Source organism: Benincasa hispida, chromosome 12 (genome assembly GCF_009727055.1).
Source record: "Benincasa hispida cultivar B227 chromosome 12, ASM972705v1, whole genome shotgun sequence".
Lineage (NCBI taxonomy): Eukaryota > Viridiplantae > Streptophyta > Magnoliopsida > Cucurbitales > Cucurbitaceae > Benincasa > Benincasa hispida.
Window position 1 is genome coordinate 23,451,020 of NC_052360.1, and position 21,044 is coordinate 23,472,063.

The 21,044-nt window shown below is 32.7% G+C and overlaps 3 protein-coding genes across 3 annotated transcripts; 1 reads left to right on the top strand and 2 right to left on the bottom strand.

The window, feature by feature from the left end:
- Positions 1-829: 829 nt before the first annotated feature.
- LOC120068562 (protein REVEILLE 6-like) lies at positions 830-6,385 on the top strand. The gene is made up of 8 exons (XM_039020378.1): positions 830-1,153; positions 1,938-1,995; positions 2,505-2,628; positions 2,740-2,907; positions 3,193-3,297; positions 4,063-4,172; positions 4,353-4,412; positions 5,729-6,385. Exons 1-8 carry the CDS (start codon positions 951-953, stop codon positions 5,834-5,836), a joined length of 936 nt encoding a protein of 311 aa, XP_038876306.1. The 5' UTR covers positions 830-950; the 3' UTR covers positions 5,837-6,385.
- Positions 6,386-7,742: 1,357 nt separating this feature from the next.
- On the bottom strand, positions 7,743-10,820 carry LOC120092673 (probable polygalacturonase). Its single transcript, XM_039050821.1, has 6 exons — positions 10,663-10,820; positions 9,983-10,321; positions 9,157-9,277; positions 8,895-9,069; positions 8,652-8,722; positions 7,743-8,568 (listed from the first exon to the last, which is right to left on the bottom strand). The coding sequence occupies exons 1-6, from the start codon at positions 10,693-10,695 to the stop codon at positions 7,865-7,867; spliced, it is 1,443 nt and encodes a 480-aa protein (XP_038906749.1). The 5' UTR covers positions 10,696-10,820; the 3' UTR covers positions 7,743-7,864.
- Positions 10,821-18,580: 7,760 nt separating this feature from the next.
- LOC120068514 (putative septum site-determining protein minD homolog, chloroplastic) lies at positions 18,581-20,032 on the bottom strand. Its single transcript, XM_039020310.1, has one exon. The coding sequence runs from the start codon at positions 19,932-19,934 to the stop codon at positions 18,957-18,959; it is 978 nt and encodes a 325-aa protein (XP_038876238.1). The 5' UTR covers positions 19,935-20,032; the 3' UTR covers positions 18,581-18,956.
- Between the last annotated feature and the right edge of the window lie 1,012 nt (positions 20,033-21,044).

Here is a 21,044-nt window from a genome sequence, read left to right on the forward strand (position 1 = left end):
TCTATTTGAATTTTAGTTTTTATGCGATGGGATACATCAAGAGGATTTCATAACATATGAATATAAATAAAATTATTTTTAATTATAAAGGGGTGCGAATATAATTTATACTCCTCCATTCATATGATGCCTCTTCGTATGAGGCTAATATGTTGGAAAAAAATTTAAAATAAAAAACAACACGTAATTAATGGAAAGATATAATGTACATTTAATAAAATAAAAAAATAAAAAAAACAAAGAGTTGGAGAGAGAATTTCCCTATATAACCTCTTTTAATATATAAAAATTACATATTTACAAGTTTTAAACAACACTACTCATTAAAAAAACTTTAAAATCTTGTATTTGTCTTTAAAACTACAACAATTATTGTATAAAATTTAGACGTTAATTAATCTATCTTTATTATAAAAAGGAGTCGAACTCAATAGTAATTAAAATATAATCCACTTCTTTAAAGTCGAAGATTCGATCATTCATACTTCAGAATTATTAGACTAGTTTGTCGCCCATTTCCCTTCGAACTAGTTGTTTTCTTTCGCCTGATTTTTCCATTGATGGAGTGTTGATGCAAGAAGGCGAATAATAATAAAAAAAAAAAATCTATGTAAAAAAAGATTAAATTAGGTTTAAAAAATATCCTTCTATATATGTATGTATTTTTAAATGTTACTTAAAGAAAATTTTTGTAAGTAATTCATGAATTAAAACTTAATGGGTGACGTTTCGAGCACTAATTGGTTGTTTTGAATGAACCTAACTTAAAGTAATCGTAGAGGATAAGAACTCAAGTTTTATCTATAAATTCTGAAACCGCCCATGGAATAGCCGCATTTTATTTTTCTTCTCACTATCGTTCTATCGACACACTTCTGTTTTTCCATTTCTTCTTCTTCGTAAAAACCTCAACCTCTTTCCCTTCTATTGCTTCGTCTTCTTCTTTATCTATGGTGTCTAACAACCCGAATCCCTCGGAGGGGTTCTACTTAGATCCATCGGGAATGGCGTTGCCGGGGTTGGGACCGTTTGCCACAACCATGGCAGCGTCCGAAGATATGTCCAAGAAGATTCGTAAGCCTTACACAATTACCAAGTCTAGAGAGAGCTGGACGGAGCCCGAGCATGACAAGTTCCTTGAAGCCCTTCAGCTGTACGTTTTTCGTCTTTGTTTCATTCAATTCTAATTGGGTTCTCTCTTGTTTAGGGTTTTTTAATTTCGTCGTTGTTTCTCTTCGCTGGATTTCGGCTTGTGATTTTTATTCGCTAGTTGGAGCTTGGTGACTAATGAAATGTTGAGAATGTGGGGAATTGGAGGCTAATTTTGGGTTTTAGTGATTGAATTTGTGGTGGGGGGGTTGTGATTGAGTGGTAGGTGTGGGATATTAGGTATGGGTGGTTGATGGAAAAATTTTGGGAGCTGTGATTTCTATTGAAGCGGAAATGATGGGGGGTTTGAGTAGGGTTTTGATGGGGCGAAAAGGTTTGGGGCTTCATCTGGTTTTTGGAAATTGTTTGAAAAATTCTTTAATTAGATGTTTTTGGAATCCACCACTTGGTTTATGACTGTTCTTAATAAGCTTAACTGCTTCCGCTATACTTGGAAATAATATGTTCCCTGCTCCAACATGTAGGACTTATAATTGATCAACTGTGGATAGTTAATGGAGTTGTTATTAGGCACAAGAAAATGTGGAAAAGCAATAGATAATGGGTTTGAGGGTTGTTAATGGAGGAGAAGTTAATTTGTGACTTTAAATTCTCTACTTCAGATGTAAGGACTAAAATATTACGTATGGTTTGTCCATGTAAAAGTTGGAAAAAGAGAATCCGGGTGGGTGGGGAGCTTAATTGTGGTTACTACTTGCTGTTTTTAAGCTTTTCTAGACATGTGCCTTAATTACGATTCTCTATTATTTTTGTCAACATATATCCAGTTTTGATCGTGACTGGAAGAAAATTGAAGCTTTTGTTGGATCAAAAACTGTTATACAGGTAATTGATGCCAAATCCCTGTTATTTGCAACTTACTTTCTTTGGGAGTGTTGAGCGAACTCTTCTGAACTATAGTGGTGAATTCAAAGTTTTATATTAGAAAAACTGGACTTCTTGTTGACTCAATTAACAATTTTGTCAATCGGGAAAATTCCTTAAGAGAAACCTCATTTACTTTGGATAATCCGGCAAGTCCTTTTACTTCTTCGTCAACATTTGTTAACATCATATTCCATAATACACCTTGTATATTATTTAAAAAAACACTCACAGCCTGAAAACTAAGCATATAGACCATGGACAATCCAATTATAATCTTCTAAGCAATTAATTTTTAATAGGTTAACTTCTGGGTCCAATTTTTCCAATTACATCAATTTAAGAGTTTAATGTTTATAATTAAAATTTCATGGGTGCATAACAATCATGATGTTCAAGGAGGTGTGTGCAATTTTTTGTGTACATTTTAATCTATGAATGACAAACGAAGAGAATGATATCCCCCACAGATACGTAGTCATGCACAGAAGTACTTCTTAAAAGTTCAAAAAACTGGAGGTGGTGAGCATTTGCCTCCTCCACGACCTAAAAGGAAGGCTGCTCATCCATATCCTCAGAAGGCATCAAAAAATGGTTAGTTCCCCCCACCCGCCTACCTCCCTTCAATATGTTCAATATGCTAGGTATCACTATATTATATTGTTCTAACAGTGGCTCACAAATCTCATTTGTGCTTTTTGTCAGTTGCCATGCCTTCTCAAGTGCCAGGGTCATTGCAGTCAACGTCTCCTCCAGTTGAACCCGGATACACTATAAGGCCAGATTCATCTTCAATACTTACATGTCCAGCACCAGGTGGAGCTGTACCTTCCTGGACAGTGAACTCTGTCCAGCCGCTCAATTCAACTCAAGGTATCAATGGCTAAATATTAGATGCATTGAAATCATAATTTTTTCATAACTTCATACAGCATGAGTTAGTCACTCTGGATAAGGTGTATGTGATTAGATGCCTTAGAAACCTACCATGATGTTGTCTGTGTTACCTTGCATGAAAATTTTGGAAGGATAGCATATGAGGGTGTCTAGGTTCAGGCGGTATGAAGAAGTTCTTTGTGTCTCTAGTGTCTACCGTTATGGATTTATATTTAATGTTTATACATGTAACGTTTTTGTTTGGTTTATACGTGCATGCAGTGCCAACACCAGCAAATAATTGTTGCAGTAGTACTGAAAGCCCTTCAAAAGCACGCCCTCTTGTTGAAACAATTGATCAAGGAAGTAATAATCATTCTCTTAGAGGTGATTCACTCTCATTTATTTGCATGTACTTCAAATTATTCTTTGAACTATTCAATATAAAAACGTGGATGTATATCCTTTCCAGTTAAGTTATGGAGTTCGTCAATTAGTTTGAAGTTGTCAATTGCTACTCTTCATGGAAGAAGGATACTAATACATGAAATTTTGGAATCAGAAATCTGGAATGTATCAGCCAATTATTAACATATCCATGCATGTTTTTAGAAGCATGGTGTTAATGATGCATGGTCCGGAGAATAGATGTAATCCTTTGTATATACTCACACCCGAGTACTTTTTCTTAATTAAGATAATGTATCATTTGTGTTATATAGTAGATTTTCTTTGAATGATTTAAGATCTTGATCAGGGTTTGTCTTACAGAACAGTGTACAATTTCAATGCCCACAACAGAGAATTTTGTTGAAACAAATTCTGATCTTCGCCCATTTTCTTGAAAAACTGCGATTATTATGGGCATGTAATTGGCACTTGTAATATCATTAGTAGAAAAAAAAAAAGGAAACAACCCGACTTTTCCTCGGAACATGGAAGTTGGACAATAGTGAACTCTTGTATTATTGTTTTATATCACTATTTTATATATATTTGTGTTTTGGGGGGGGGGGGGGGGGGGTGGGGGGTGGAAGGCTAGTGGTATGAGTTACTTCGAAGTTTTTTTAAATGATTGAAGTGAATCTTCGATCCTTATTTCTTGTGTATTATTGTTTTCCTTGATACTTAAATGCCTTTTTTGTTGTGCAGTTTTGCCAGATTTCTCACAGGTTTACAGATTCATTGGCAGTGTCTTTGACCCGAACGTGTCAGGTCATCTGCAAAAGTTGAAGAGGATGGACCCAATTGATGTTGAAACTGTATGATTTACACTACCTTTCCTCTCTACTTTTTTTAACATTATTGCTTCGTAATATTTGTGGTGAATTTATTTTTCATTCCCTTTTTTGTAAGAAAACTTCAGCGCAGCTGTATTTTAAAAATATATTATATACAATATGCATGGTTTTGACCAAACGATATTAATCTCAACCATGTAGGTTCTGCTGTTGATGAGAAACTTATCCATCAATTTGATCAGTCCTGACTTTGAGGATCATGTGAGTACCAATTATTCTTTGTAGTTGTTTAACCTTTCTTTTTTGTGCTTGAGGGTCATATCTAGGCTGCAAGCTGTGGACATTCTAGTTGGGTTTCAACCGGACTAGAATGTTGGGCACTTGAATTAGGATGTTACCATTTCATCTTTCTTTCAATCAGATGCTGGGATACAGTTACAGAACACAAAGCATCTCTTTTACGGTTTTCCATTCAACAGCATAGAGTACTTCTTTTATAAGCAAGATTCTGGGACCATATGTCCTAGTAACTGTGTAGAGAAAGGAAAACCGTTGTCTCTCATACGGAGAGGAAGAATAATTTTTACCTGTTTCTGCTAAATCTTTCCATTATCAATGCCTTGTGCGCTTTGGTTTGCATTAACCCTAGAAATATTTAAACGAGAAGCAGTTTTGATAACATATTAAGGACTGTTTGGCAATGGAAAATCATTTTCCCATTAGAGTGAGATCACTTACTCCTTGGTTTGCGTTTTTCTTTCAAATATTTAAATTAGAAACACAAACAGTTCTTTTGTCAGACATAAAACTTGGGAGGCTGTTTGGTTGGGGACGGGTCTTGAAGACTGGATTTATGGGAAGTGTGTATGAGAAATGTGACTGGATGACCTCTGGATGTTAAAATTAATTGGGTGGTTGGGGACAGTTCCTGGTCATGTTTTGGGATTAGGCCACCCAAATTGAGAACCATTCTGAATAATTTGGTTTGATTCGACTTTTTTTTTTTTTTTCTTCAACTTTCTCCCCTTTTATTTAGTTAATAACTTCTGTCGGAGACGTTGGGATATCTAGTTACCTATTACTAGGAACCAGAACAGGACAACAAAATCATTCTCCCCCGTGGAAGATTCTTATTTTCATTCTCATCTAATGTAAAGCATGATGGTTAAGAAGTTTACTCCTAGATTGAAAACATTATTCTTTTGCCCGTTTATGTGGAGAATATCATTCTTATTCTCGTCCACTGGTCCTTGTGTACTCCACATCACCGTATTGTTTTACATTTACTTTGTCTTTAGACTTTATTATTAATATTGAATCCTCAGACATCATTGCTGAAATATCATTTTTGCTTCCGTTCTAAAACTGAGATACTTTGTCATTTTCATAAAATTCTGATTTCTCCATCTCAACCCTTTTATGATAAACTATAAAAAGGGACAACGATTGGCTTCTTCCTTATTAGTTCTCATCATTGTCAATGTCATTTTAGTGCAAGGTATTCATTAGTCTAAAACATGATGAAACATATTGGCATTTAGCGATATTAACCTTCTTACTTGCTTTTCCCTTTGCAGAAGAAGTTGCTTTCATCCTATGAGATTGATTCGGGGCTGATTCGGCATGGTGATATCGATAAGCCCATCTATATCGATGATCATAAACCCAATTTGGTATCCAACTAGTCGCCACGTGAGTAGATGATGAACAGCATACTGTTATTCATGGGTGGACCTTGAACAACACAACACAAAATGCTGACCCCGATGCTAAGAATAAGCAGGGTGACCCGAAAAAACAGAGAACATGCCGAGTATGTATGCAATATTGTTGGGTCGCTTGCATTATATATATAGATTTTTTAATGTGGTCTGTTATTTTGATGCATCTTATGTATATAACATAACCACCAAAACGTGTCCTGGCCTTTGTTTGTATAGATGGAGAGCCCTTGAAATAGTGCTGTATAGCCCTTATTAGGTAGGGAAGCCCTGTATTCAAGTTTTGGCAGTTTATTTGCGGTTTTGTAAAAACTAAGCAATGCTTTCTTTTTTCTTTGTTTTGTTTTTTTTTGTTTTTCTTTACCTGAGTTGAAGAAAATACCCAAAATGGTCATTGCCTATTTGACTGTACCAAGGTTATTAACCCAACTCATTTTTACATATGATGGGTAATGTTAGAAGTTCCTATCAATGTTTTTATGCAGCAATTGACATTTTTGCCAAAAATATATATGTTTTATATATGATTTAGTTTTTAATGATGTTTTATTAATTTGTCTTTCTTCATCGTCGCTAAATGTTAGAATTAGTTTACAAAATGATGGAATGTCACATATACACTATTGATTGGGTTGATTATTATTTGATGGAATGTTTATCGACTTATTGGTATGTCTTAAAATTATTCCTTTCATGAACTTTTGGAGTCTATTCAACGGACAAAAACAGTGGAAGTTGGTAGTTGTACGTATTCAGGGGTCGAAGTTTTGTGTTCAATCATAACTTGTTATGTGGTAGTTATGTGGTGAACTTCTGATGGTTGTATTCAAGTAAATAAGTAGAATTTTAGCAAGCCAACCTAACTGTATTAAGTGATACAAACCATCACACTTAACTGTTAGAATTACTTTCAATTAGAAAATTAATTTGGAAAAAGTTTTTATATCCTACATTTATAATAAGTTTAATAATATACGCTTATATGTTAAGAGGAATTTAATTATATTAAGATTAAATAAGACGTGTTCATTACTTGAAAAGAAAAGGAATAAAGTTCTACTAGTAATTACTTAATTTCTTCCTTGGTTATTTAATTTTTATTAAAGGTTTAAAAATCCATTTAAGTTATGAGAATTACAAAAATAGTTCTTAAAATTATGATTTTGTGTTTGGAATTTTAAATTATTGTACAAATACATTATTATCTTATTTAGAGAAAATAGACATAATTTAGAAAAATAAAAAATAAAAAATTTATGTGGAACGAGATCAGAATTCTTTCTTTTCATAGTCTGACCAAAATAAGATGACTTTCGAAGTTCTAAACATATTTGGCACATGAGACTACAAAGAATGCTTTGCCAAATTCAGATGAGTAAATGCCATCTCCAACCATTTAAAGGAAATGGTCGAAGGGAGGGGAAAGGAAACACTCTTGAAGATTAAAATCGAATTTCTTTTTCATAAGAAACGGAGAAGGCCGAAGATGGCCTGCGGGACACCTTTTTTTCTATCGCAGTGGCATGATCGTCGAGCCCTCTCCTCCGGCCCCGGCCTTGGCCTATTAGCTACTGTAGTTTCGGACTTTATTTGTTCTTTCTCATAATATGGTACATAATTATTGATTGATTGTAATTATCTATTTTTTAAGATTAAATTACTCATTTAATTTCTCAACTTCTAATTTTATTTTTGGATTTTTAAACTTTTAAAATTATAAATTTAGTTCTCAACTTTTGAAATGCTTCATCACATTAGAATTTATTAGGTATAATAAAATTATTTGATTCATTTTTTTCCCTACAATATATATTTTGAAATATGTAGTTCCTATTTTCAATCAATTTTTGTACTTGTTGAAAAGAAGATGGAGAATAGAATATCTTTTTAAAATTACTGAATAGAAAAGGTTCATGTTATTTTTGGTTGGACAAATTAAAGACCAAGTTACAATTTATTCCACTGAAGAGAACAAAAATTCGAAGGCTTCACTTAAGAGGCAGGATTTTGAACGAAGCAAGTCTTCAATTGAACCTTTTCAATCGGCAGCTCATCCTCAGGAAAGTAACATCCACCGCTTTTCGCTGCCTTCGCCAGCGGAGCACACGGCGGCGGCATCACATCGCTACTGAATCCCTCAACGTCCGTACAGTTCCATTGCAACTTCTTAGGCTTCGCCGTCAGCCCAATCTTCACATTCGATATACAAATATCGGTAAACGGATCTCCCGATATCCCTTCCAATCTCGCCGAGTAAGTAACGTTCTCCGCCACCACGTCTCTGTAATTAATGTTCGTAATTTCAGGCACCGCCGTCGGATCGAACTTGTCATCCGGATGCGATTTGTAGTTTCCAGTCATCCAGAAAACATATTTCATCGTTGATAGATACATTCCTCTGACGAAAATATCCTTCACGAAACCGCCTCGTCCGCGTGCGGTTTTGATTCTCACGGCGGACTGCGTGTTGATTCCGGTGACGTTTTCGATCCTAACGTTGCGGATGCCGCCGGACATCTCGCTGCCGAGGGCGATGCCAGCGGAATCCGGGGAGATGCAGGTGAGGCGACGAATGACGAGATCTTCAGTCGGCATTCCGAATTTGATACCGTATTGGTCCCATCCGCTCTTGACGGCGATACAATCATCGCCAGAGACGATGAAACAGTCTTCAATTCGAGTATTGGAGCAGGAATCTGTGAAATTGAATGAAGAATTAGAGAGAGGGAATGAAGACGAAGAAAAGCCCTAATGTTTTGAAGGTTATGAAGAAAGAAACCTGGATCGATTCCGTCGGTGTTGGGAGAGTCGATCGGAGCAAGAATGGTGAGCCCTCGGATAATTACATTTCTGCATTTTTCACCAAAACTTAAATTTAGGAAAACAAAAACACTTGTAGCGTCATTTTTAAAATTTTTAATTTTATTTTTAGTATATTAGAAAAAAAGGAAAGAAAGGATTAAAATTTAGTGTATGGGGGAGTTGAGATCAAGTGCGGATGAGGATAGGGAAATACACAAACCTGCTGTAGATCGGATGGACAAACCACGAGGGAGAGTTGACCAAAGTGAGATCAGAGATTTGGATTTGGTCAGAGTACATCATCTCAATCAGGTACGGTCGTGTTACGTTAAGCTCGTCCTTGTGGAACTTGTCCCACCAATAAGATCCTTGCCCATCTATCGTACCGTTGTTACCTACACCACGTCTCACCTAACTTTTACGATTTTTTTAAAAAATTTATTACATTTTTAAATTATAGGAAAAAACAGAGAAGTAATCACCTGTGATGACAACATCGGTGAGATTGGTTCCAAAAATGAGGCTGCTGTATCTTCCACCAGGAGCATCTCTTCCCCTCCCATAAGATGGGAGAACTGCGACAAGTGGCCATTCTGATTCATCCTGCACCGTTCGATCATGCAACTTCATCAACTGTCAATACTCTCACTCGCGCCGAATCACTACCCCCCCAATTTAATCAAAACCTTAATACCCATTTTGACTTATACTTCTTTTTTCCAAAATTAAAACTCATTTTAGGTAAAATTCAATTCGACTCCAAAGTCAATAAATACCTACCCTTTTTATTTATTTATTATTTTAATTTCCATGTTCGTTTGTACCTATTTTTTTTTTTTTTTTTAAAAATCCCAATAGCATTAGATATAAACAATAATTATTTTTTTTTATATATAAATTGTTTAAAAATAATGAATACTAAACTGAAACAAAGACTAGATCATTTTCTGTACTAAACTAACTGCAATTCCTTATTATTGAATCATTTTTACAAAGTTATTTAAAAATTCCATATTTGTTTTTCCACTTTTTGAATGTTCCAAAAACGCCTTTTGAGTCAATTCTAACAACACAAAAGTCATCAAAACTATAAACTGAAATGCTTCAAATATTGTTAAAACTAAAATAATAATAGAACAATAGTAAAGATTTAATCTCAAAATCAAAATATTATAAATAAAAAATAAAGACCCATATTTACACAATATTTCATTTTTTTTTAGAAAAACCCCACATGTGACGTTACATTTCCATATATACATATAAAATAAATGCATTCTATATATATATATAGTTTTAGGGTCAAACCTGAGAAGCAAGAATTGTAGCATATTTATGGACAAAAAGTGTGAAATGGCTGGTCAGATTAAAACTTCCGGTCAGCCACTTTCCCGGCGGTACAATCAGTTGAGCACCGCCGTCCGCCGCCAGTGGGCTAAGATGCTCGATCGCTTGCCGAAATGCATGAGTATTTGAAGTAACTCCGTCACCGACGCCGCCGAAGTCTGTCAGCACTGCCGTGTGTTTCCGGCAACTGATCGCCGGAACTTCTAAATAATTTGTAGTCGGGCACGGCTTTTTGCCCTCCACGGTGGCTAAACTCACCAATGCCAGTATAATCACGGCCGAGATTCTGGCCGCCGTAACCTGCCGTAAAAGAAAACTGATGATTCAATTTCTGTTTGTTTCTCGAGAAAATTGGCGAACAAATTACTAGGAAAAAAAAAGGTTGTTGGGTTTATGAATTCCTCTTTTTTATCGGTTACATTTCGAAATTTCTCCAGAAGACAGAAGGAATTAGAAAAAAAACGATCTTTATTGAGAAAATAGAACCAGTGGGGTATTTGAACAAAAACCCACTGATCATTTTCAACAATCAAAATGAAAAATTAGTGAAAAGTAGAAGAACAAGCAAAACCCATTTGATTAATAATTGAAAAAAAAAAAGAGAACAAAAATGAAAATTCAAAGAGAAATGAAGAAATTACATGGAATTTTGTGGAATTTTTAGGAAGATCCATTGATGAAATAAAAAGAAAAATGAGTTGATGAATTTGTTAAGATTAGGGAGAAAGGAATTTATAGGAGAAATTAGGAATTAAAAATGGAAAATGAAAAAAAGGGGGATGAAAATGGGGTTGTAAATGGAAACGTTGGATTTACATAGAATAAAAGTAAAGGCAAATATAACGTATAAGGAAAGATAAGAGTGGAATGGATTTCAATATGGCATCTTGTTTTATTTTTGTTTTTATCAGTACGTTTCTTTGTTTCTTAGTTTTGGATTTGTTTTATAAACATTTAACTGAATATATATATTTTTTTAATTAATTTTAGCATTTTCGGAGTGAATATTGCATCGGTGGGAATGATATTTAACTCTAAATATATAATGTAAATCCTTTTCTTTCTTTCTTTCTTTCTTTCTTTTTTTTTTTTTTTGAAAATTATTATTATTTAAATTTATGTATTCATTAGGAACTACGAAGTTTACTTAAACTATGTTTAAATATGAACATCTACAATTTACTCTTTTTTAAATTAAGAAAAAAAGAGAGAAGAAGAATAAACTCTACATTTACAATATGGGTTGAAAAAACTTTATTCTTAGTCTTTCTTTTTTATTCTTAAATTTTAAATTTATATCTATTTTGTCTATATTGAATTCTTTTAACTTTCAATTTTGAAATCATGATGAATGGTTGAGTTATTCACTATTTTTTTAAAATTTATTAATTTATTAAACGCATTATTGAAAGCTAAGGATCAGACATCAAATTTGATTTTTTTTTTTTTTTTATCTAAATAGATTTTTATTGATTTTTTTAGAAAAACCAAAATTTGAATACGTTAGAAATTTGTTTGGGACAAATTGGATAAATGGACTTTTTGCAATCTAATAAGTCCATAAACTTATTAGACATAAGATTGAATGTTTAAGAATCTATTAGACTGATAAAAATCCTTTAGACCTAAACTTACCAAGTTTAAAACTAAACTTATAATTAACTCTTTTTTTTTTTTTCTATTTCTTGTTGGATATCTTAGTTTAGTTTAGTTTAGTGTTTTTTTTTTTTTTTTNTATTTTTTTAAAATTTATTAATTTATTAAACGCATTATTGAAAGCTAAGGATCAGACATCAAATTTGATTTTTTTTTTTTTTTTTATCTAAATAGTTTTTTATTGATTTTTTTAGAATATCTTAGTTTAGTTTAGTTTAGTGTTTTTTTTTTTTTTTTGTTATTTTTGTTATTTTGTTTTCTTTTCTTAAGAAGCTTAGTTTTGTATATTGTTAAGTATAATATAACTTATTCATTATTTTTGAAGAGGTTTTTATGATGATAACTACTAAAATTATCACATATTTGAAAGTATAGAAACAGTTAAGTTTACTAAGAAATTTACTGACTTTAGAGAATAGAGAAACCAACAAATCTTCCAGCTATTTCATTTTGTTATGGTGTGCCCCTTACCCTAAAGTGTCTTTCTACTCCTTTTTTACATATGTTCTTGAATTGTTGGTTCATAAATTTAAGTCCATTGTCTGTGCGGATATATTTCAGTTTCCTATTCACTTTGTTCTCTGTGAGAGTTTTCCATTGACAAAATTTTTGGAACGTTTCATCTTTGGACTTAAGTGGATAGATCCATACTCTTCTTGAGTAATCATCCACTATTGATACGAAGTATCTAGCACCTTCAACTAATGGTGTCTTCTCTAGCCCCCACAAGTCAGCATGGACATACTCCATGATACCTCCTGGTGTGTATTTTCCTTTACCAAATGATACTCGAGTTGCTTTACCATAGATGCAGTGTTCACACAACCCTATTGAACCAATGGAAGAAGATCCAAGAAGCCCTTGTCTCTCCAATTCTAATAGTCCTTTCTCACTAATGTGCCCCAGTCTAGCATGCCATAACTCAGTATATTTTTTATCATCATGGTGGGCGACAATTGCTGCCTAGGATGGTTGAACCCTCAAGGATGTACAAACCATTAATTATTTTCCCTTTTAGTTTTACCATAACTCCTTTAATGATCTTCATTATCCCATTCTCTGTTTTGCAAATATATCATGCCTTGTCAAACACCCCAAGGGAGATTAAGCTCATTTTCAGTTTTGGAACATATCTTACCTGGAAGATAGTTCTAATATGGCCATCAAACATTTTCACTTGAATGAAACCAATATCCCCAGTATTTTGCATTCACAGTGGTTGCCTAACAAGATTTTCCTTCATTCAGAGGTTTGAAGTCCTAGAACCATTCTCAGATAGGTGTCATATGGTATAAACACCCTGAATCCAATATCCAGTCAGATGATCCAAAGTTAGATACACATTCTGCAACAATCAAAACTTCAGCTGTCTCGTAGCCTTTAATGATGTTAGCATTGTTGTTTTCTTATCCCTTTTTATTCTCTACTCTTCTTTTGTTCCTCAACTCAATACAGTTTCTCCAGATATGTCCTTCTTTATGGCAGTAAAAGCACTTCCTGCTTTTTCCTTGAGATTTGGATCTCCCTCTATCATTTTCAGATTTTCCCCTACTAGAACTCCCTTTAGATGACTTCTTTTCAGACCTTCCTCTAGTGAAGTGAGCTTCACCGTCTTTGGAACCTGCTTTCTTACATTCTAGATTACGAAATCTTAGAGCATTAATAACAATTTCCATGCCCGAGCTATCTCTACCATATTTAATAGCATTCTTAATCTCATTGTATGATTCAGGCAACCAGTTAAGCAATATGATAGCCTTATTCTCATCATCTAGCTTCTCACCAATATTACTTAAATCAATTATGGTTCTATTAAACTCATCTAGGTTCTATTCTAAGTCTTTTGATGTATCCATTTTAAATTCAAATAACTTTTCCTTAAGGTATAGTTTATTAGTCAGAGACTTCGTAATATAAATCTCATCTAATTTCTTCCATTTTTGCTGTATCCTGCTTATTCACTTGTCGGAGAACATTATCTGCCAGGTACAAGATGATCGTACTGTATATAATCTCTTTCATCTTAGTAAAGTCTTCATCGGTCATGCTCTCAGGTTTGTCATCAGATTCATCTAACGCTTTTACTACTTTCTATTGCACCAACAACGCTCTCATCTTCTTCTTTCAAAGGGAGAAATCCCCTTTTCCATTGAATCTCTCAACCACAAACTTGGTTGTCATTTTCTCAGACAATGAGACAAACAGCAAATAGATTAATACCATAGAACGCTTTGATACCAATTGTTAAGTTTGCTGAGAAGCTTACTAACTTTAGAGAATATTGAAACACAACACAACCAACAAATCTTCTAGCTATTTTTAGTTTAAGAGCAAGGGAAGAGAGAACAAGACACCAACAATTTATAGTGGTTCAACTATAAAAGTCTACATCCACTTTCAGTCACTTTTGTTAGGATTCAGCAGCTCACACAATACAAATGTGGTAGTACCAGCTCATTCAAGTGAAAAACACAGAAGATGAACAGTTTCTTCACTTACCACGACCATTGGACTCTTCTGTCCAGCTTGCAATCTTCTACTCTCTTTGGAAGAAGATAAGGCAGCTATAGCTCGAGGTTCTTCCTCCCATATTGAAGAACTTCAATATCTCTAAACAGAGGATTCAAGCACGATTTTCAAATCTTTGGTAGCTTCAAAAGTAGGTCACCACACTCGTAATTTTTCCTTGCCCTCCAACCCAACCAAAAGCTGAAATATATAGTGTTTTTGAAAGGATCACGAAAAAATAACCTTGGTGAAATGCGCGTTTTTCCACCTGATGGCCAATAATAACCAAATTTGTAATTCTTACTGTGATGTACAACACCTTCCTAACCTTAGCTAACGTCACCTGCTTCTAGAAAGCAATTAACAAAAAGGATGGTTATAAACTAAAGTTTAAGAACTAAATTGTTATTTAAAAAAAAAATATAGGGACGGAAAAGCACTTTTTTAAAAGTACACTAAATATGTATTTTATATATATATATATCCATTAAAAACCAATGGCAATAAAAATAGTTTTAGAAAGGAAAGAAAGATAAAGGGGTGTGATGCAAACCATGTTTTGATATCTAAAATTGGAGCTATCCTTAATCTACACGAAAGGCCAAGCATCCACAATATGAGACAAGTTGATTTATATATATATATATATATATNTATATATATATATATTGAAAATTTATAGCCATCGTTTATTCAAATCATTAGGATTTTGCTAAATTAACCAATTATTATCATTATTATTATTATTATTTTAGTCTTTATTCAATATTGCATCAATCGTGCAAGTTATGAAAAACTTTGCCTTTGAAGCTGCACCTACCAATTCATATCCATTACAACTTTTGTTACAAGCCAAAAACCTTGTTAACTTGAAAGAATCTATATTGATTTTTAGACTATTGTTTCTTCAATCTTCTTGTGCCAAATATTTTGATTCTTCATTTTCACATGATCACACAATTACTTGCATTGCAAGATGTGAACAAACTTTGATTATAAGCCAATGTAAACGGATACGTTGTTAGTTCATTGCATACATTATGTAGTATGTAGTCTACGATATCGTTATATGTCTTATCACCAGTATTGAGGATGATAGTTGAGATAAGTTTTTTCGGTACTAGAGTTAGTCAGAAACTAAATCGAATCAATTAGTTTCTTAAAAAAAAGGAAAACCAAACCGATATCCAATAAATAATAAAACTAGTAGTTCGGGTTGTTAACGTTCGGTTTTCAATTTTGGACCTAATTGGACCTTTCCTTTTTGTTTTCCCCTTTCCTTATTTTTATTTTGAATTTGACATTTTATTTTTCTTATTTACATATTAAAATTGAGTTTGTTTCTTTTATGTAAATTGGAATTGGAATTTTGTTTCTTTTTTTCAGATAATAATTTGGCCATTTATTCTGAACAACAAAAATAATTAAAATATCCATCCAACATAATAAAAATGGAATATACAGACCTTTGCTTTGTCTAGGTCGATTTCGACGTTCTATTTTTTATCAATGGCGACCGAACTAAAAAAATAAATAAATAAATCGGATTTTATACAAAACAAATCAACACTATGTTACCTAAATTAATCCATCCTTGAAAAGAATATTTTATACAAAAACAGACACATACATAAATATATAAAATTGATTCCATAAGATATGATGTAACTGGAATAAAACCATGCGATTGCTTTAGGTTAGATTATAAATTTGATTTAAAAAAATTTCTAATAAAAGTAGGAATTTCATTTTAGTAATTTGATAAAGCGTTACAAATAATTTCTATAATGTCATAAATTTGTAACTTTTAAATCATAAAGATTAAATTCTAGATTCTCATAAAAAACTAAATTTGTAATGTGAACTACATAATTTGTTAACCGCGACATAGTTTCATTCCAACCTCATCATATCTTATGGAAGTTGTTGTGGGCTTATTATTGGAAGTGTGTTCTAAGGCAATATACAACTGTTTCCACATGTGGAATTTCATTAGACAATTTTTGAGGAATTTTATTAGTAGTTAGTTTCCTTTCTAAGCTAATTTTTTTAGCTAACATACCCTCCTTTCTAAATAATGCATTAAATGGATTTTATAGATGGATCAATGAATATTTATCTAACAGATATGTCACATCATCATTTAGTTATCTATCTATGTTAATATATTTTTATGTATAAATAATGTATATATATTCTTTTTACTACAAATGTACAAGAATAATTTGACTTTGAAAATAATGACAAAAATTAGGTCACTTAATTGTATGTGAAAATCACTATGTAAATAAATTACATCTCTAGTTGTGATTTAATTGTTCCTTGTACATGAATACAACACTTGGAGGTATAATCTTAGCTAGATGTGTCTTTTTCTTGTTATCTCAAAACAACAACAACAACGATAATAATGGAATATTAAATTTTCGACCTCCAAAAGGATTATGTGACAATTTGGTGGGAATTGATAGTGTCTGAATGAAATCATTCCAACAAGCTTGTCTCATAATTATCAAATATATAAATTCAAAAATCCTCGTCTCCTAATAATCATTGAATACAAAATCAAACTCATTTTGTATCCGCCCCTAAAATACAAACTCCTAACATCCAATTCGAAAATATAATACCTTAACCAATTAAACTATTCTCAAGTTAGCCATAAGTTTATTAAATTGAATGATATATATGGTAATTGGAACCTACCTAATTTGAAGGTAGTGTGAAATGAATAAATAAAATAAGGTGCTTTTATGCATATGGTTGTCTAAAACTTTCTTGAACTCACCCTCAAATAACTTCTCGAAAATAATTAGTTCAACTATTTTATTTTATTTTTCATGACATTGAACTATTGTTCAATTGGCGCACGCTCACAAAAAAAAAAAATAATAATAAATAATTGACCCTTAAAATACTATCATTTCCCTATTTTATGTTTCAAATTTATAATGAACAAAGTAATTACAATGAGTAGCATTGTTAAGGAAAATAACCAAGTGTATAATAGTATTTTAAAAAATTATAAATATTGTGATATAGTCTATCACCAATAGACTTCTACCAAAAATATGATCTATCGCTAAAAAACTATTTAAATTTTGCTATATTTGTAATTTTTTATATTATGTTATATCTATTAATACTGTTAGCCTGATTGCTATATTTGAACTATCCATAATAAGTAACCTAGCCAAGTAAATAATGAATTATTGAACAAGTTTCAGCGAAGTAATATTATAGCAAAAACCATTTGCTTCTTTGAGCTTAAAGAAGCTAACAAACTTATTTGCATAAGCTCCCCTCATCTGTACCTGCAGTTCAAAGGGAGTTCATTGCAATTCAAGCTTAAGACCCAAAACTGAAAATAGAAAGTTCTTCAAAGAATTTCAATCCACAGTTAATATATCCAAGTTTCTTATTTGCCTTCAACTTTTTCAATTTTCTCGGAGCATCCGAAAGAACTTATTCTACTTCAACTTTTCTCTATGAGAAATTTCTACTTAGTTACAAGCACGTATGAGAATGACTTTAAAAGGGTTAAAATCACTTTCCTGCCATTCAGAAATTACTCTAAAACAAGACTTTAACCATTTAAAATTAATTTAGATTTGATTTTACACTTTCAATCAGGAAAGGAAAAGAAAAGAAAAGAGGGAAAAAAAAAAAAAAAAAAAACTCAACTCAATTTAGCAGCCATATATTACTAACCCAAAATAATAATAATAATAACTATAATAATAATTATTATTATTATTTTAAAAAGAAAGAAAAAGAAAAAAAGAAACCCCAACAGAAACAGTCTTGTCCCGTGATAAAATACCTGCATCTAACTTAGAAACACAACACTCCGTCCATCATTTGTTCAACAATTTAATAAAGTTACCTCAAAGCTTCATAACAATATTTTAACTGAAATTTATGAGTATAGATCTTTGTTGCTTATCGGCTAGCTACTAAGAAGCATGGATGCAGATAATCATACAGTTATAACACAACAAAGACATGATGACACGTCATCTTTTAAAATCTAAGATACGGAAATGGAAAGAGCAAATTCGTTAAAATACATATTTTAAAATATAAATCATTTTTATACAAGAAAGAAATTCAAAGTCAATAAGTTTATGCAATTATATGCTAACAAATGAGTTTGATGTATTTTGCTCTCAAATTTTAATACTTATGTCTTATAACATTAGGTATCTTTTAGTATACTAACAAGGATTCGATACATGTCTAACAAAAGTTAAACCTTTATTGACTTTGTACAACTAACTAACAAGTGTTATACATATCCAAACACTTTTGTGCTTCTTACATCTTAGTTGAACAGACTCAAAACTGTGGATTCTATGGGAAGAGATAACAATTTAAAACCATTACACGATAACATTTTTTAAAATCAACATACCAGGTTATTTCATTCCATCATTTACTCATTAAAAGTGCTCTCGGAGCCAATCAAAGCAATCACAAGAACATAATAGAACCTCAAAACAGATGGTGAAAATTCTCTCCCTAACAAATATAAGCACCAAAACAGGAGTCTAAAACTAATATATTAGATTATCTACCAATGAAATCAAGAGAATTAGGATCACACCAACTATACAGAAGTACTCACCAACGTAGCATCTCCTCTTGAACAAATAGTGGCAGTTGCAGCTGCTCTTCTAACACTACCAAAATCCTTCTACTCCAATTTATACATGGCCCCTTAAGATCAGAGCAGATCTAGACAACCTTTCTCCTAAGAGAATTTGATCTCTTAGCCTCCAAAGAACGAGAAAAAACCTCGTTTCTTCGGCTCCTCCTCCACCATCACGGCCGTCATACTGTCCTGTTCAACAAGCCTCCAAGCTGCCTGCTCAAAGGCCAAACCCGCCAATGTGGGTGGCTTGTTCAAGACCAGAGGGTACCCTCTATTTGTGCTACGAATTACCTCTGAATCCTCAGGAATTACACCCAATAAAGCCAAGCCTAACATCTCTTGTACGTCTAGCACAGACATCATATCCTCCCCTTTGATCATATCGGTTCGAACCCGATTCACCATCATCTTAATGTCTCGAATACCATCACATTCGAGCAATCCTGTCACCCGATCGGCGTCTCTCAAACTCGTGATATCCGGTGTGGTTACAAGAATTGCCTCATTGGCTGGTGTAATGGCGGTAATGAAACCAGCGTCAATTCCAGCGGGACAATCGATAATAATGAAATCAGGACAACCTTCTTGCCTAGCTTTCAACGCATCCACAAGCCAAACCAAGGCTTTCCCACCAAAACCAATCGGCAATTTCGACCTAGGTTTAGAAATACAAAGCAATTCAAAGTTTGACCATCGTTTATCCCTCACTAAAGCTTGGTCCAACCGGCAATCCCCATTAAGAACCTCAACAACCGTGTAATTAACACGATTCTCAAGCCCTAAAAGAAGGTCGAGATTCCGGAGACCAACGTCGGCATCAATGGCTACCACAGAAAAGCCAAGGCGGGCCAAGGAAATGCCGACATTAGCAGTGGTGGTGGTCTTACCAACGCCGCCTTTGCCGGAGGTGATGACGACGACGCGGGGAGTGTCACCGGCGAGCTCGGGCTTCCGATTCCATTGAAGGACGGATTTAACGGGGGTGAAAGAGGGAGATTTGGAAAAGGATTTAGGGTTAGGAATTGGGGAAATTAGGGTTTTGGAATGGAAGGAATTGAAGAAGAACGGATTGGGAAGAAGTTGAAGGCTTCGCATTGCCTTCAAATGTAAGAATTAGGGCAAAACAACAATGAGGAATTTGATCAGTTTGAGAGAAATGAGAAATGGATATTTTGAAGGGGAAGATAGAAAATAGAAAATAGAAAATAGAAAATAGAAAATTAAATAAAATAAATCTTAATTTAGGAGGAAAAAAAACGCGCCAGGTAGGGATCGAACCTACGACTTTCTGATTGGGTAACAGACGCTCTATACACTGAGGCACAGGCGCTTAAATTTCAAAACAAATTAACAATAAATTATTTATCATTTAAGAATAATAAAATTTCGTTCTTTTGTTTTGGTAAAATTAGATTTTTATCCTAAACTTGTTAACTTCTAGACTCTAGCTTCAAATTTTATAAAATTTCACTCTAAATTTTATTAAATTTTGTCATTTTTCCATTTGTTTAATTTTTGCTAACGTTAATCAATGTTTAAAATGTCGATGTCTCAATAAATATCGAGGTCTTAATTTTACGGAAATATGATAAAAATATTGATAAAATTTCGATTTCGATGAATATTTCTGAAAATATTATAAAAAACAAAAAAATCAAAAAATAAACTTAAATTAGCAAATAAATATTTATGATTTTAATCAAGTTTACATGTCTATTATTTATATTATATTTACATTAGTGATATTTTGTTACTTAATTATTACATTTCGTGAATTTTTCTATGATATAATAGAAATATCAATTCACCATTTCACTCTCATATCGATATCAGACCTATGAAAATGTAATAATATCGATGAAAATTTCGACATGTTGATGGAAATTTAATATTGTGATGTTTGAGGAAAAAAAACGGCTAACTTAAAAGAATTATATTTGGACTAATTGTCAAAATGTTAATTATTTTCATTTATTATTTAAAGGGATGTCACATTTGCTTTAAACAAAGGTTTTTACTTAAAAATAAATAAATGAAACTCGACTTTTTGTTAATGGGACCATTTGATTTTTCTTTTTCTTTTTTAAGAAAATTGAAAGAGTTTGCTTTCAAATTCCATAACTTAAAATTAAATTTGACCTGAATGTAAATTTTTTTAATTCATAACTCATAAATTTTCTCAAAAGAAAAAACTTATAAGTGGAT

What these genes read in the sequence shown, in the direction of transcription:
- LOC120092673 (XM_039050821.1), bottom strand. Translation starts at nt 10,695, where the DNA reads ATGGATCTTCCTAAAAATTCCACAAAATTCCAT. An exon ending in CACCGATGTTGTCATCACAG is followed by an intron (nt 9,070 to 9,156) that starts GTGATTACTTCT and finishes GACGTGGTGTAG; the next exon opens with GTAACAACGGTACGATAGAT. An exon ending in CACCGACGGAATCGATCCAG is followed by an intron (nt 8,569 to 8,651) that starts GTTTCTTTCTTC and finishes TCAATTTCACAG; the next exon opens with ATTCCTGCTCCAATACTCGA.
- LOC120068514 (XM_039020310.1), bottom strand. Translation starts at nt 19,934, where the DNA reads ATGCGAAGCCTTCAACTTCTTCCCAATCCGTTCTTCTTCAATTCCTTC.
- LOC120068562 (XM_039020378.1), top strand. Translation starts at nt 951, where the DNA reads ATGGTGTCTAACAACCCGAATCCCTCGGAGGGGTTCTACTTAGATCCA. An exon ending in TTCCTTGAAGCCCTTCAGCT is followed by an intron (nt 1,154 to 1,937) that starts GTACGTTTTTCG and finishes ACATATATCCAG; the next exon opens with TTTTGATCGTGACTGGAAGA. An exon ending in GCCGCTCAATTCAACTCAAG is followed by an intron (nt 2,908 to 3,192) that starts GTATCAATGGCT and finishes ACGTGCATGCAG; the next exon opens with TGCCAACACCAGCAAATAAT.